The 16098-nt window shown below is 45.6% G+C and overlaps 1 protein-coding gene across 2 annotated transcripts in view; it reads left to right on the forward strand.

The window, feature by feature from the left end:
- The first annotated feature begins 3904 nt into the window (after window positions 1–3904).
- Window positions 3905–16098, forward strand: part of CXADR (CXADR Ig-like cell adhesion molecule) — a 59726-nt gene continuing 47532 nt past the window's right edge. For both annotated transcript variants that reach the window (XM_070406983.1, XM_070406981.1), the window contains exon 1: window positions 3905–4048. In XM_070406983.1, coding sequence (XP_070263084.1) covers window positions 4006–4048 — 43 coding nt within the window. In that variant the 5' untranslated portion in view covers window positions 3905–4005. The remainder of the gene's footprint in view (window positions 4049–16098) is intronic.

The following is a 16098-nucleotide window of genomic DNA, read 5'->3' on the forward strand; positions in this document are numbered from 1 at the left end:
AGGGAATTATTGATCGTCTGTCTCCTGCACACCCCCTATTGGGGATCTAACATGCAACCCAGGCATGTACCCTTGACAGGAATCGGAACCGGAATTCTTTGGTCTGCAGGCCAATGCTCTATCCACTGAGCCAAACCAGGTAGGGCAGATAAGAGCATTTTAAAAGGCCATCAATAAAATCCTCAGTTTTGGTCTGTATAAACATCATTTTTGCGTATTCATTTTGGAATCTACATTATTAAGAAACTAAAAAAAAATTCTGGGTCACTGGCTAAGGGTTGATTTATAAATATAATATACCTACCGTAAACTAAAAATGTATCTATTTACAAGTACATTTGCTTAAGGGTAAAAAGAGGACTTGGATGGTAGTAACCCATAAAACCAACGTTCTTGGTAATATAAGTAGAACACACTTGTGAGAAGCCTTCATTTCTTGTGAAGAACTGAATTATCATTTTCTAGGAAATATGAAAAGCATCAGTGTCAGGTATGAAAGAAAGTTTCTTGCTTCACATACCTTCGTATTCCAGGCTGAGAAGAGGTGAAAACTCTAATTCTTAAGTGCAAGTCAACTCCTGAATGTGATCATAGAATCTGAATCACCTGTGGGTGAGTTGAAAAAATCCGTTACTGCTGAGAAATCTTTAGAAGGACAGTCATTTATGTCTCTGTAATTATCACCTTCTCATGGGCCAGGAATCACCTTTCTGTGGTTTAGAGGCTATGTGCTGTGCTTAATGTTTTACTAAGACAGGGCAATTCATTTAATTGAGTGAGTGCTATTTCTTTTGTTTTGTTTTTTGTTTTGATTAACATCAAAACACCAGGGGACAGTTTTTCCATTGACTTTTAGAGTGGAAGGGAAGGAGGGAGGGGGGGAGAGAGAAAAACATACTAGTAGATGTGAGAGCGGCACATCTATCAGTTGCCTGCTGTAAGTGCCCTGACTAGGGCCAAGGATTGATGGACCGTGTAACCTAGGTACATGCCCTAGACCTGGAATTGAACCCAGGACCCTTCCATGCTCGGACCAACAATCTAACCATTGAGCAACACTGGCCAGGGCTCTGTGTGCTATTTCTTAGCTTGGTTTGAGGATACCAAACAATTAATAATGTATCTTCCAGAATTAATGAAATTATTTCATTACAATTTCCAAGAGATATAATTTCTAAGCGGATAATAGCTACAAAGTCTTTTTAAGGTAGCATTTAAGAAGTTTCAAATAACTACATAATTTTAGCTATGGCTTACATAGGAACTAATGTAGTCACAAACCAAAGTCCAAAGATGATGTGTTCATTAATCTGAAGTATAAAACAGTAATTTTTCAAATTATACATTTTAAGTACATTCTAAAAAGATAAATTAATGCCCTAACTGGTTTGGCCCAGTGGATAGAGCGTCGGCCTGCGGACTTAAGGGTCCCAGGTTCAATTCTGGTCAAGGGCATGTACCTTGGTTGCAGGCACATCCCCAGTAGGGGGTGTGCAGAAGGCAGCTGATCAATGTTTCTCTCTCATCCATGCTTCTCTCTATCCCTCTCCCTTCCTCTCTGTAAAAAAAAATCAATAAAATATATTTAAAAATAAATAAAAAGATAAATTAAGATGTAATAAGTTGTGAGTTATTGCAAGGATGTTTTTTCAATATACTAATACAGGGGTTGGCAAAAGTAGGTTTACAGTGTGAGTGCGTGAAACAGTTTATTTTTTCAAAAACATATTTTATTGATTTCAGAGAGGAAAGGAGAGGGGGGGTGAGAGAGAGAGAGAGAGAGAGAGAGAGAAAACATCAATGATGAGAGAGATCAGTTGCCTCCTGCATGCTTCACACAGGATTGAGCTGGCAACCTGGGATATGTCCTGACCAGGAATCAAACCGTGACCTCTTGGTTCATAGGTTGATACTCAACCACTGAGCCACGCCAGCCTGGCAAACAGTTTATTCTTGTATTATTATTTTATTAATTATTGTATTTTCCATAAGAACAGTATAAACCTACTTTTGCCCACCCTCTATATGAATTGAATATATTCAATTCAACGAATAATAGGGAACCTACTATAATGGGCTGTGCTTCCAAGAATGACAAAAATAAATAATGTACCTTTTTGGCCTCCTAGAAATATTCAGAGTAAGAGAAGTGATTGAAAGCTATGAGAATGCTTACCACAAAAGGAGTCCAAAGATAGGGTTGTACGTGTTTTTTAAAGTACCAGAGCAAAGGGATTAAGATGAAAATCCTCTTCGGTGACCTGTAAATATCTAATAAATGGTTGAGATGATCCCTGAAGGATAAGTTTAAGGAGGAGACACTCAGTAGTAACTTTTTGGCAAATGTGTGCTTCTTTGAAGTAAATTAATACTAGAAAAGTTTCCATAAAACAGTCTGAAATAGATACAAACAACTTTAATATTTAATCTCTAATTTCATAAAGCATAATGTCGTAAAATTTCAAGTTACATATATTTAATACCTTCGATTATATCCAGTAGAATTCCTATTTCCTCAACTAATAGGAAGTCCCTCCTGGCTACCCTGGACTCCCTCGCCTTAGCTCAGCCAGAATCCCACTGGAGAGACGTTAAATCAGGATCCCTAGAGTGGGGCTCAGGCGTTGCTATTTTTGTGCACGTTCTCCAGATAATTTTAATGTGCAGCCAGGGTTGCAAACCACCAGGCTAAGTTGCAGCGAGGCAATTTTGGTCTTCCTGATAGCTGACTTCTCTTTTCTGGTTCAATAAATAAGAATGTTCCAATATTATTTTTTATTAGCTTCCATTTGCTAAGTATTTACTATTGTGCCAGGCACGGTGCCAAGCACTCTTTTTTTTTCATTATCTCATCTAATTTTCCTAGCTACCACTGTGGTAGGAGCTAACTTTCTAAGTAACTTGCCCAGTTACCGCCCCATTTGGGGGCCCAAGAAATTACCCACCGCGCAACGCTGCTTCTCTCCTGTAATTCAGTCCAGATATGGAACGGCTGGGAACACCGAAGTCCCAGCAGCTATAAATAAACGTTATCTGAAAATAGCAACTGCGAACAGGTGGCAAAATGACTTCGGAACACGCAGGGAGGACGCCAGGAGCTAGAAGCGACAATACAGGGTTGACCTGGCAACTCACCATGCCCAATTCCCGGGCCCTCCAGCCCTCCGCCCCCAGCCTTTTCATCACCCTTAGCCCCGCTTCTCAGGCTCGCCAGTCTTTGTTGGCCAATTTCAGGGCTAGAACAACCTTGCAAGACTAGGCGGGGAAAGCCAATCTGGGCACTTCTCAAATCCGTAGCTGAAGTTGAGCGCTTCAGTCATTACAGGAAACGGGCAAAAGCCCTTCTCGAGCCATCAACCCACCCAACTCCCCCGGAGCCGGGAACAAATGCGGGGGCTGCCCCGTTCGCTCCCCAGAGCCTCAGGCGGCAGCTCCCGCCCCTGCAGCGAAGCGCCAGAGGTGGGATGCGTGGCCGGAGGCGCCCAACCCGCTCCTGCCCGAGGGGGCGGGGAAGGGTGATGGCAGGAGCGGCCCTTCAGATCCCCGGGCGCGCGGTCGCCTGCCGCCGCAAGGGCGTGACCACAGTGTAGCTGTCGGGGGAGAGGGGGCCGGCCCCACCCCGGTGCACAAATCCCGATTTCACCGAATGCACGGAGGCGGGTACCGCGGCCCGGGCCGGGGCGCGTGGCTGCCAGCGCCCCCTTTACGCCCAGCGCCGCCGACCCGGGAGTTCCCCGTCGGTGCAGGTCGGGTGCAGCCCGCGCGCGGCACGCAGCTCCCGGTTGCCATGGCAACCCCACGCGCCCGGCGGAGCTCGCCGGCGCCGCGGGACTCGGCCGCGGCCGGAAGTGACGCGTTTCACCTGCGGAGCGAGGGCGGGGTGGCGCGGAGGTGCAGAGGTGCCGCAGCTGGCAGCCAGTCGGGAGCGCGCGAGGCACCGGGAGACCCGCAGCGCCGGCCGCAGCCCCTACCCCTGCAGACGCCGCGCACGGCCCGGCCGCCACCATGGCGCTTCTGCGGTGCTTCCTGCTCCTGTGCGGAGTCGCTGGTGAGTGGAGGCGGTGCGGTGCCCGCTGTCCCCCCTGGCCCGGCCAGCCCCGGGGCGCTCGTGCCGGCGGCCACCCGGGAACAATGAGGCGTGGGGGAGGGGGCGGGCGCGATTTGGGGGCGCTGCGGCACGGGTGGCCGTGCGGGTGGAACCGCACCGGCTGATTTTGCCGGGCTGGGCGCGCGAGCCGAGAAGGTGGTGGGGCTCCGGAGGGGGCCATTCGGGGGCGTGGGGTGTCTGGCGGGGGGGGCGGCGTTGGCGGAGCGGGGATCCGAGCCCCAGGATGAGGGGCGCGGTGGAGGGACCCCCGCCCGGGGGCGCGCCGCGGGTGGGTGGGCGCGGCGCGCTGGGTCTGCGCCCGGCATTGCTCCCGCTCCATTCTTTGTGGCCGGTGCGGGCTCTGCTGTATTTGCTCGTGCCCTTCCCTCGTTGGCGGCCGTGTCGCGTCCGTCCAGGGTTACCCGATTTCAAAAGCCCAGGGCGGCGAGTGTTCAGGTGTGGACGCGTCCAAGCGGGGAGACTGAATTACAAACGCCATGATTAAATGGACACGGAGCCCGGGATCGTCCAAGGGGGTTCCTCTAGGAACGAGGCGCTGAGTGCACGGGACCCCGCGTCCTCGGGCTGGTCCCCGCGGCGAGCCCGGCGCGCGCTGTGCACTGGGGGGTAACTCCACGGAGTAGGCGGTGGGAATTCAGAAGTCGGTTCCTGCAAAAATGCGGTATTGCCTTCCGCAGTCTCGGGGCAAAGTGCGTAGGGAAATTCATAACCTCATGATGAACCTCATTTTGAAGATAAGATGAGGTGATGACCAGTACAGGCAATTCCTAAAGGGTTTGCCAAGTATATTTTTCAGCTGTGCCTTTCTCGGGACGGAAAAGAGAAGAGGGCATTTAAAAAATCGTGTGCCATTAGGAAACATCATTATTTGGTACTGGAAAACACGGATCTATTTCCTTGTCAGTGTTTTAACCAACCGATGTCAAAATAAGCATTTGTCTCATTTTGTAACCAAATGATTCATTAAAAAAAAAAAATCATGGGTGGGACCCTCCGAGACGCACGTTGTGTAGCCTCCGGAAGGATAATTTTTGTAAGTGCTCGAAAGCAGGATCAGGTGGCCTTTTCTGTGGGGATGTCTCTCGACTTCCTGCTGAAATGTTAATTCCATTGTTGGATGCCACAGCTGTGAGCATTACTCATGGGATCCACGTTCTATTAACAAGTCTAATCTTCGATGTGAGTCTATAGCACTACCTCCACCCTTTTGATACATATCATTTAGCCTTGGCTGAAATTTCCAAAGCAGAGCTTTCTGGAAAAGAGGAAGGGTCAGTAACCACTTTACATGGTCCGTTCCCATTTTTGTTTTGTCAAGGGCTAAACTGCAGTTGAAGCTGAGCACACGGTGTTTGTGTTCTCTGTGGGGGAAAAGATATATTAGGCTGCATCTAAACCAGAAAAGTAGAAGAACAAGCCATGCGGAAGAATATTTTTTCAGGGGTATTTGGGTAGTTGGATTTTTCTGGATGCCTCCCTTTGGTAGGCACAATCTCAACCAAGGGTATTTTGATCCACATAGGCCATTCTGCTCATCAAGTGTACAGTAGGGTACAGCGAACATCTAGCTAACCTGAACAACTTTTTTTTAAATCCTCACCTGAGGATATTTCTCCACTGATTTTTTTTTTAGAGAGAGTAGAAGAGAGAGAGGGGAAGACAGAGAAGGAACATTGATGTGAGAGAAACACATTGATTGGTTGCCTGGCGGGGGAGGAGTCTGCAACCACAGTATGTGCCCTTGGCTGGAATTGAACTCAGGACTCTTCAGTCCGGGGCGGGATGCTCTATCCACTGAACCAGACCGGCTAGGGCCAGACAACTATTTTTTTTTTTAAAGAATTCTTTTTGGCGGGGGGGGGGGGGGTGTTAAATATATTTTATTGATTTTTTTTTTTTTTTTACAGAGAGGAAGGGAAAGGGATAGAGAGTTAGAAACATCGATGAGAGAGAAACATCGACCAACTGGAGATGTGCCCGCAACCAAGGTACATGCCCTTGACCAGAATCGAACCTGGGACCCTTCAGTCCTCAGGCTGACGCTCTATCCACTGAGCCAAACCGCTCTATCCACTGAGCCAAACCGGTTAGGGGCAGACAACTATTTTTAATTTTCCACCAGAGGAGACAACTCAGAAACTATGTAATTGATGTATGGTTTTGTGTATTTCTTCAGCTACTTCTTGCTACGTCAGAAATTTATTGTTATGAACTGAAGTTGAGTGGTAGCATAATCCTGCAACTCGCAAAACAAGATGGGGACTTAATATGTTGTAAAAATTGCAGTGCTGTGAGTGGTAGAGCTTCCTTTGGAGCTAGCTGTCTCTGTGTGGGTTGTAAGGAGTTTGGTGCTGTACTCTGGTTGCTGGTAGAACTCCTTTTGATGCATTTTAATTGCCAAACTAGCAACAAGTCATAATACAGTACTGGTAGTGGCAGTAGTAGTAGAGCAGGAGGCATGGTAGGAAAACTAAAGCCTTGATTGAGCAGTTATTAAATACCAGGCATTGTTCTAGGGCAGTGGTCGGCAAACTGCAGCTCGGCAAACTGCGGCTCACAAGCCACATGCGGCTCTTTGGCCCCTTGAGGGTGGCTCTTCCACAAAATACCGACTTCTGCGCATGGGCCACGAAGTTTCAATTGCACTGTACGTGCGCGCCCGCACGTGGTATTTTGTGGGAGAGCCACACTCAAGGGGCCAAAGACCACGGTTCTAGGGGCTTCACATATATGAAATCTATCTAGCAACCATAGAGGGTATGTATTATGATGATCCCTGTTGTACAGGTGTGGACACTGAGGCACAGAGTGGTTCTGTAACTTGCCAAAATCACAAATTTCCTTCTTCATTCTTGCTCTTATAACTATGCTATTCTGCCTCTAAAAGCAGCTACTTTCCTCTTTTAAAAATTTTTTATTGATTGATTTGAGAGAGGGAGAGAAATACTGATTTGTTGTTCCACTTAGATATGCAATTATTGGTTGATTCTTGTATGTGCCCTGACTGGAAATCGAATCCACAACCCTGTATTGGGACGATGCTCTAACTAACTGAGCTTCCGGCCAGGGCATACTTTCTTCTTTGATTACTCTAATCCACATCCTAAATTTCTATTACTGGTTATTAGTCATTTATTGAGAACGTGCTGTTGGCTTGGCTGTGTGCCCAGTATGAAGGTTTTTATTATTAGCCCTTTAAGTCCTTTATCTTTGTTGAAAGCGTGAGGATCCGGGGCTTAGACTGGTGTTGCAGACTAGCGTGGCTCAGGCACCTGCAGAGCAGCACCTGGGCATCTTGTTAAAGTCTGGGTGCCGCTGTTTTCCACCCTGTCAACGTGAGTGGAACAAAAATGTGCTGGTCGATGACTGTGGTCTCCCAATCACTCGTTAGCCATTTGATGGAGCAGGCCTCTGTCCTCCTGTGTGCCTCAATCACTTTATGTGTGAAGAATGGGGACCCTACTGCCCTAGCCGGTTTGGCTCAGTGGATAGAGTACCAGCCTGTGGACTGAAGGGTCTCAGGTTCGATTCCAGTCAAGGGCACATGCAGGGGTTGTGGGCTCCATCCCCAGTGTGGGGTGTGCAGGAGGCAGCCAATTAATGATTCTCATCATTGATGTTTCTCTCTTGTTCCTCTCTCTCTCTCTCTCTCTCTCTCTCTCGCTCGCTCTCTCTCTCTCTCGCTCGAGCTCTCTCTCTTCCCTTTCTCTCTCTGAAATCAATTAAAAAAAAAAAAGAATGGGGATCCTACTTAGAGTTGTTGAGGAGCAAAGTGAAATGTTTCTTTTTTTGTTTTCCTGGAATCTTTTCTTTCACATTAAAAAAAAAAGGTTATTAGATGTGAACTTTATCCTTCCATGTATCTCTCAACATTTACATTCCTGCCATTATGCCAACCACCACAGCAAAAGTTGCCTCTTCCTTAAGGGGAGCCACCCTATATTGTGTTGGGGTCCAACCCCAGCAGGTCCAGGGGTCCCCAAAGGTGTGGATGGAGTCGGCGAAGAGGGAATGACACAGAGACAGCGTTCAGTTGATCAGCAGCCTAACCAGGATCTCTAGCCAGGATCTCCAGCCAAGTTCTGTGTCTTATTGTCTTATTACATCTGTATTGATAGCAGTTGATTTTAATCCTGTCAATTTCTATTACAAAGGTTAGGGGGTTTCTTATCTCCATTCCAGGGAGTAAAGATTATGTAGCTTAAGGGTGATTGTTTGTAGTTAAAGTGATTAACTACCCGCCTGGCACTTAGTTAAGGGGTTTTATCCCCTCCCTAACTTCAGGGAAAAATCCCTACCTGGGGAAACAACCTTTCTCGGAGAGGTGACCTTAGTTAAAACACATGGCACTAAGGAGAGCAAACATATTAAGAACAATATGCTATATACGCCAGGTCCCTTGAAACATATGCTGTGCAGATGTTTCTTTCCTGCAGTGACTGTGTCAAGCAGCAAGGATGGACCGGCTTCCGACAATATTTGCTCCTTAACCTATGTGTTATGGGATTCCGTCAATGACTCCATTATATCTCACTGCACCAGGTCAGAGGGCAGGGGCATTACCTGTGTGTTCATTGTTATAGTCCCAGGGTTAGCCTGTGGCACGTGGCAGATAGCCAGTGTTCAGCAAATGTTGCGTGACTAAGTTTTTAACCTCTTTGCCACTAGGCTCATGTATATGAGGTAGCTCTCCTCAGTTCCATTTCTCTTTCTCTCCCTTCTTATCCAGTGGTCCTTGTTGTGATCATTTCATTAGCCCTGACTCATTCATTCAGTTATTAGGCGAAAGAAGTTAAGCATCTGCTTTCTCTCTGCCCTCATTGTTCTGTCCCACTTCCCCACCCCACTCCCAGCCCCACCCCAGCTTCAATTGCCAAAGATAACAATAACGGGTGCCAGATCCATTTATTTTTGGGGGGAGCTCGTTGGCACCTATTGTGGTCCTTTCCCACCCTGCTAACCTGATTTAATCTGCCTTCTACAATAGGTCCCTTCAGTGTCAGCCTTCCCATGATTTGGCTCATGGTTGTCTTCTCAGTCTCCATCTTAAACCAGGGTGACCTTACCTATTCATTACCGTAACCTCTGAAATAGTTTGCTGCTGACTTAAAGAGATTGCCAGCTCAGCCCACCTCTCATTTGAACTCTGGGCCTCTATTTCCAGCTACCTAACATTCAACTTCCACCTGAATGCACTTCAGAACCTGAGACTCATCTGTTAACTGATCAAATGATCTAATCAATCACATATTTCTGGCCTACCATGTACTTTCTTGCGCTAGGGGCTCTTACATTAGTGTAGGACTGCATGGTGTAGAAGGTTTGGTAGGACCTTCCCAGCAGATGGTACAGCTTTTGAAAGACATAGATCCGAAATGGTATGATGTGCCTTGGGAGTTGAGAAATTCAGTTCATGTAAAGCATCTAGCCAGCACTTCTCAAACTTTTGATGTGCACTTGAGTCATTCTTATAAGGGATTCTGCATTTTAACAACTTCCCCATGAAGTCACTGCTGACCACACTTTGGGTGGACGAAGATCTAAAGGCTTTTCCAAGAGCTTTATTAGGAGATGAGAAATGCTAGACATCTGTCAAGATAAAGTGCACCCCACACCCCTGACCCCCCACAGCGGCACCAAGAAGCCTGTGGAGGCATTAAAGAAGTGAGGTTTACACTGACGTCATTCTCTTGAATGATGCAGAGCTCTGCAGCAGTTCCCAGGCAGGCAGACCCGATAGCGCCAATGCAGGACTCCATCTGGGATGACCTGGACATAAGCAGCCTCTGTTGAAACACAGCAGCGTGGTGCCGGACTTCCTCTTTGATCTGGAAAGTTGTTTTGAGGGAATTGCAGTGGAGCTGGTTGCATGAGTGGCAAGAAGAGGTTGGAGAGAAGCCGTAAGATTTTTGGCTTGAGGGAATGGTGATGTGGCTAGCCTATAAAGAAAAGAACAACACGTTTTAGGGAGGTGACAATGAGCTTATGTTTGAACAGGTTGTATTTGAGGTGCCTGAGAGGATGAAGGTGAAAAATATCCAGTAAGGAGATGTAAACAAAGGTCTGGATCTTAGGAGAGAGGCGAGCATTAGTGATAGAGAATGGGGAATCACCGCTGATGGGTGGCATCAGTGTGAGGTTAATCAGGAAAGGCAGGAAGGACTGACTAGAGGAGAAGGTGAAATGGGACATGGGGGAACACCAACGGCTGGCAAGTCGACACAAGGTGAACGATGAGGAGTGACCGGGAATGTAGGAGAACTAGAAGGTGCAGGGGTCTCAGACATTGTCACAGAAATAAGGCCAGTGGGTCTTACTCTTAGGAGATTATTAAGAACATTCCAGGAAGTTAATCGGTTCCACAGGGAGGACAGTATTTGTAGGGGTGAGAGTAAAGGCAGATTGTGATAGATGTAGGAGTGGCCTCAGGCGAGTGGAGTGAGAAATGTACTTTGCACTTGCGGTTGCTTTGACAGTGTACAGCAGTGACTCATGGCCATAATGTCATGAGTCAGTAGCGACCCAGGGGAGAAGGTAGAAGAAGCCAGCCCATAAGGACCCCTTTAACTTGCAGCCACCCAGACCTAGAACCTGGTTCCTCCTTTCCCTCCGTGGGCCCAGTTTCCTCCTTGTACCTTCAATGTTGGGGTTTCTGAGTTTGTGGCTTCAGCTACCATGTGAGTCTCCGCAGCCTCCAGCCTTGTTTCTAGTCTGTTCCCAAGCTCTGCCCATCATTTCGAACCACCCACAGTTGGCATCTTGGCTTCGACTCCCCACAGGCACCTCCGGTTGAACCTGTCTACATACCACTGTGGCCTCACATTCCATGGCATTTTCCGCCACCAAGATGGCCAGGCAGAAATCTGGGTATCTTACCTGACTCTTGTTCTTCTTTTACCTGCTTACATCCAGTCAGTTTCCAAGTCACGTGTATCTCTCCAGCCACTGTTCCAGGTTATATCAGTATCTCTGAAGATGGTATGTATGGGAGGCAACATACCAATAGCTTCATCATTGGCGTGCTATTTCGGGAGCTTACCCTGTGCTCCGGGCACTTCCCGCTGCTGGGCATGTGGTGGCATCTGCCAGGTGTGCCTTTATCGTGATTGTTTTCCTTCGCCAGGCTGTACATTTTATGAGGTCAGGGACTGTCTGTTTATTCTCCCTGGCATTCCCAGTACATGGCACAGTGCATGTTAATTGAATAAACAGGGAAAGGTGTACTAGGCAGGAGTTCATGTTTGTTGACTTGAGAAAAAGGCCTAGAGGGGAAGGGAGCATTTGAAGATCAAGAACAGGTACGGCCCTAACCGGTTTGGTTCAGTGGATAGAGTGTCGGCCTGCGGACCGAAGGGTCCCGGGTTCGATTCTGGTCAAGGGCATGTACCTTGCTTGTGGGCACATACCCAGTGGGGAGTGTGCAGGAGGCAGCTGAATTGATGTTTCTCGCTCATCGATGTTTCTAGCTCTCTATCCCTCTCCCTTCCTCTCTGTAAAAAAAATCAATAAAAAGATATTAAAGGAAAAATAAGAATAGGTAAGTGGTGGAGGAGGTGAGCAGGGCTGGGCCCAGTGTCCTGCACAGGCCAGCGTGGTGTGCCAGCTTTGCCACAAGCCAAGCCCTCAATGGTGGACGAATTTTTATCACTTCAGTGTCATTTGTATCTCTTGTTTGTAGCCTGTTATACCCACCCCCCTCCTTGTTTCTGCTTTTCCTCATCCTATACAAATCTTTATCAGGTATAATTAAATTAAGTTGAGAATAGAGACTTCGAATTCTTTTTTTAATCCTCACCTGAGGATATGTTTTCATTGATTTGAGAGAGAGAGAGAGAGAGAGAGAGAGAGAGAGAAAAACATTGATGTTGCCTCCCATACATGCCCCAACTGGGGATTGAACCAGCAGCCAGGTAGGTATGTGCCCTGACTGGGAATCGAACTCCACAACCTTTTGGTGTATGGGACACTCCAACCAGCTGAGCCACCCAACCAGGGTGAAACTACGAATTTTTTATTTGGTTCAGTTGGTAGCCAGCAAGTTATATATGTGAACTTTAAAGTAGTTATTAATGCCCGGCCAATGTGACTCAGTGGTTGAGCGTTGACCTATGAACCAGGGCGTCATGGTTCAATTCCTGCCTGGGTTGTGGGCTCAATTCCCAGTGTGGGGTGTGCCGGAGGCAACTGATCAATGATTTCTCTCATTGATGTTTCTCTCTCTCCCTCTCTCTTCCTCTCTGAAATCAATAAATATATTTTTTAAAAAACAACTTATGTTTAAAAATAAACGTTATTAAAGTAATCCAGAAAGTAATTAAAATTTATCTAACTAAAAGGAGCTTATGCCTTTATTTTCCTGTCTTTCACCTATCTGGTATTGTTTAAGGAAACAAATCTAATATTCTAGAACAGCGGTTCTCAACCTGTGGATCCCAACCCCTTTGGCGGTCGAACAACCCTTTCACAGGGGTCGCCTAAGACCATCCTGCATATCAGATATTTACATTACGATTCATAACAGTAGCAACATTACAGTTATGAAGTAGCAACGAGAATAATTTTATGGTTGGGTCACAACATAAGGGACTGTAAAGGGCCAGAAGGTTGAGAACCACTGTTCTAGAATAATTGTTAGATTGGTATTGGAATTACATTGATTTCTGTTAATGAGTGTGGTGCTGAGTGGAAGTAAAAAGCAGTAAACTTTTCTAGGACTGGCTCCCTACCTCACCGTCTACTTGGTCTCTTCAGTGGTCCTGAAATTACAGTGGAGGAGTGTGAGGGGATGGAGAAGGCCACCTGGGCATGGCGAAGCGGTCTGCACAGGAAGCCAGCAGAGTTCAGGATTTACTCTGCTGTTCTCTTGGGGCTCTGTTAGTGGTATTTCTTTGTCATTTATACAATTTGTTGAATCCTTCCCTATCTCCATGTAAAAGAAAGTGGGAAGGAAGTTGAAAATGTTTCTACATTCAGTGGCAAACTTGTGACTTAAAGAGGCATTTTATTTCTCTTATGCTTTCCCATCTCATTGACTTTCTTGACTCACCCATGGCTTCTAATAAAGAGTTAGTCAGTTACAGTTTAAGCCTTAAAGGCCTTAACTCGACTCAGCAGTATTTGCAATTTATTTTCACTGTTAGGACGCCCTTAGAACAAAAGACTTGAGGGAAGAAGGTAATAGCAGTCTGTTTTTAGGGTAGGTGTGAGATCAATGGCATGGTTTAGTTTGCCCTTTGATAGTTGCTGAGAGAAAGGATTAAAGGTCAAATTAACCAGGTGTTTACATACTGAGACAGTGCAAATTTCTTTGGAAACTGTTAAATCACTTTCATTCTTTTGAAGAGTTTTCCCCCCATTGATTTTGAGAGAGAACGGAAGGGAGGGGGACAGAGATAAACATCAATGTGAGAGAGACGCATTGATTGGTTGCCTTCCACTTGCACCCAACCAGGGCCAGGATCAAACGTACAACCAACCAAGGTACGTGCCCTTGACCAGAATCAAACCCAGGACCCTTCAGTCTGAGGGTCAGTGCTCTTTCCACTGAGCTAAAACGGCTAGAGCAGGGGTGGGCAAACTTTTTGACTCGAGGGCCACAATGGGTTCTTAAACTGGACCGGAGGGCCGGAACAAAAGCATGGATGGAGTGTTTGTGTGAACTAATACAAATTCAAAGTAAACATCATTACATAAAAGGGTACGGTTTTTTTTTAGTTTTATTCATTTCAAACGGGCAGCCCGCGCGCCATAGTTTGCGCACGGCTGGGCTAGAGCCTTTTGAAGATACTTGTTTCCATTTAATTATTTTTTAAAGTATTTTTATTGATTTCAGAGAGCAAGGGAGAGGGAGAGAGAGAGAAAAACATCAATGATGAGACAATCATTGATTGGCTACCTCCTGCACATGACCCACTGGGTGTCTAGCCCACATGTACCTGGACAGGGAATTGAAACACAGCACCTTCTAGTTTAAAGGTGGACGCTCAACCACTGAACCACACAAATCAGGCTCCATTTTACTTCTAAGATAAAAATGTGTATAGATTTTGAGTAGAAACAACATAACTATTCGTGGTTACTTTTCACCTTCCCATAGGGTAGATGAGAGATTTTTAACCGTGTGCTGCAGGAATCTTTAAAACATGCATTATATCTGACTCTTTAGTCAGGGACACAATCTCTTTTCCCTTAGATTGTCATTTAAAAAAAAAAAAATGGCAACAGACAATACAACAATATGAATGACTGAATCAAAATTACACCTTTTTTTTTGTCAGATTGGCAAAAAATATAATATATTTTTGGGTGTGCTGCAGAATTTTAGTAATTAGTTGGTGTGCCATGAGATGAGAAAGGTTGCAAATCACTGGGGTCGATGTATGTTCTTTGTGGGTTTTATAGATTCCTCCAAAGAAAGGATGCTTTGGCTGCACAGGTGAGATGCTCTCAAGGAACATTCAGATACACTGAGCCCAATGTGCTGAGCCCCGTCTTTGTTAAGTTGTTACAGTGACTCTACCTGACCCCCCTCCCTCTCTCCATTCCCCAGGGAAGAGTGCTGTGAACTCTTGAATACCAGAGGATTCCCCTGGGCGTTCTCTCTAATAGACCAGACAAAAACTCTCCAGTGCTTTGTTTGGGGGCACTTCTGCAGTTAGAATTCAGAAGCCTTTTTAACCTACTTGGTTGTACAATGTGAAACCTGATTCTTACGGTAACCCTGGGCCAGAAAAGTGATCAGACTTTAGTTTTTAAGACAATTTCACACGTATGTCATTTGAACCCACTCTCCTGACAACCTTGGGGTAGGAAGAACACTTCATATTACTTTTTTTATTTAAATTTTTTTTTCTGGTCTTCCTTAAGCACCTCTGCAGATGTTATGTAGCAGTGGGATTCAGATGGAATTGGAGCTCTCGGGCTCCTCCTCAGCCCCAACAAGTTATACCTGGTAGGAATATTGAGGCCAGAGTTGTGAAACATTCTATTTGTTTAACCCAAATAAGCTAGTCAGAGAAAGACAAGCATCACACAATCCCCCTCATATGTGGAATCTAATAAACAAAATAAACTGATGAACTAAATAGATCCAGAGGCATAGAAGCATGGAACAGGCTGTCGAATCTCAGAAGATGGGGGTGGGTGGGTGGGAAGAGATCAACCAAAGAACTTACATGCATATATGCATAACCAATGGATACAGACAATTGTGTGTGTGTGGGGGGGGGGGGGGGTGGAGGCTTAGGGCAAGGGTGGACTAGAATGAGTCAATCGAGGGGAGGGGATGGACGGATGTAATACTTTCAACAATCAAGATGAAAGAAAAAAAGAAAGAATATGTTTTGTTTAACCCAAAATACACAAAATATTTTCATATGTGATCTAATTAAACATTAATGAAGTTAACTCTTTTTAGAGATCTGGTTCATATTTGACCTTCATCTCAATTTGACCTTCATCTCAAGTGCTCAGTAGCCATATGTACCTACTCTATTGGTCAGCATGGGTCTAGAACTTGGAGCTTTAGTTCCAGTTACATCCCACCATATCTAGTCTCGGAACATCTACTAACTAAAAAAAGCATGGGTGTGGTGTGCTGCCGAAATAGCTTTGTCAGGTGGAACATGCCTTTGGAATTGCTTTCATGAGATATAAACTAAAAAATAATTATTTGTATTACATGGTATTCCTGTTGGCAACTAGTTAAATAAAATCCCTTGTTTTTTATTTAGTTTCTTATAATCATTAGAGCATTTGTTACTTATATACAAAATTATATCAGCTGTCCTTTCTCAATAGTTATATGCATTTACATTTTAGGTATAAGGCAGAAAAAAAACAAATATATTCACAAAAGTCACATTTTTAGCTTGCCTATGGGGGAATAAATGCATTTATGGAGAGAATAAGAATAGAATGGTCCCTGGTGATGTTGCTAGGGAAATTGGAATTCATTTTGGGATATTAGAAAGGAATTAATGCCAAGATTG

Source organism: Myotis yumanensis, unplaced genomic scaffold, assembly GCF_028538775.1.
Source record: "Myotis yumanensis isolate MYYU_CA2020_CCGP unplaced genomic scaffold, mMyoYum1.0.hap1 SCAF_2, whole genome shotgun sequence".
NCBI lineage: Eukaryota > Metazoa > Chordata > Mammalia > Chiroptera > Vespertilionidae > Myotis > Myotis yumanensis.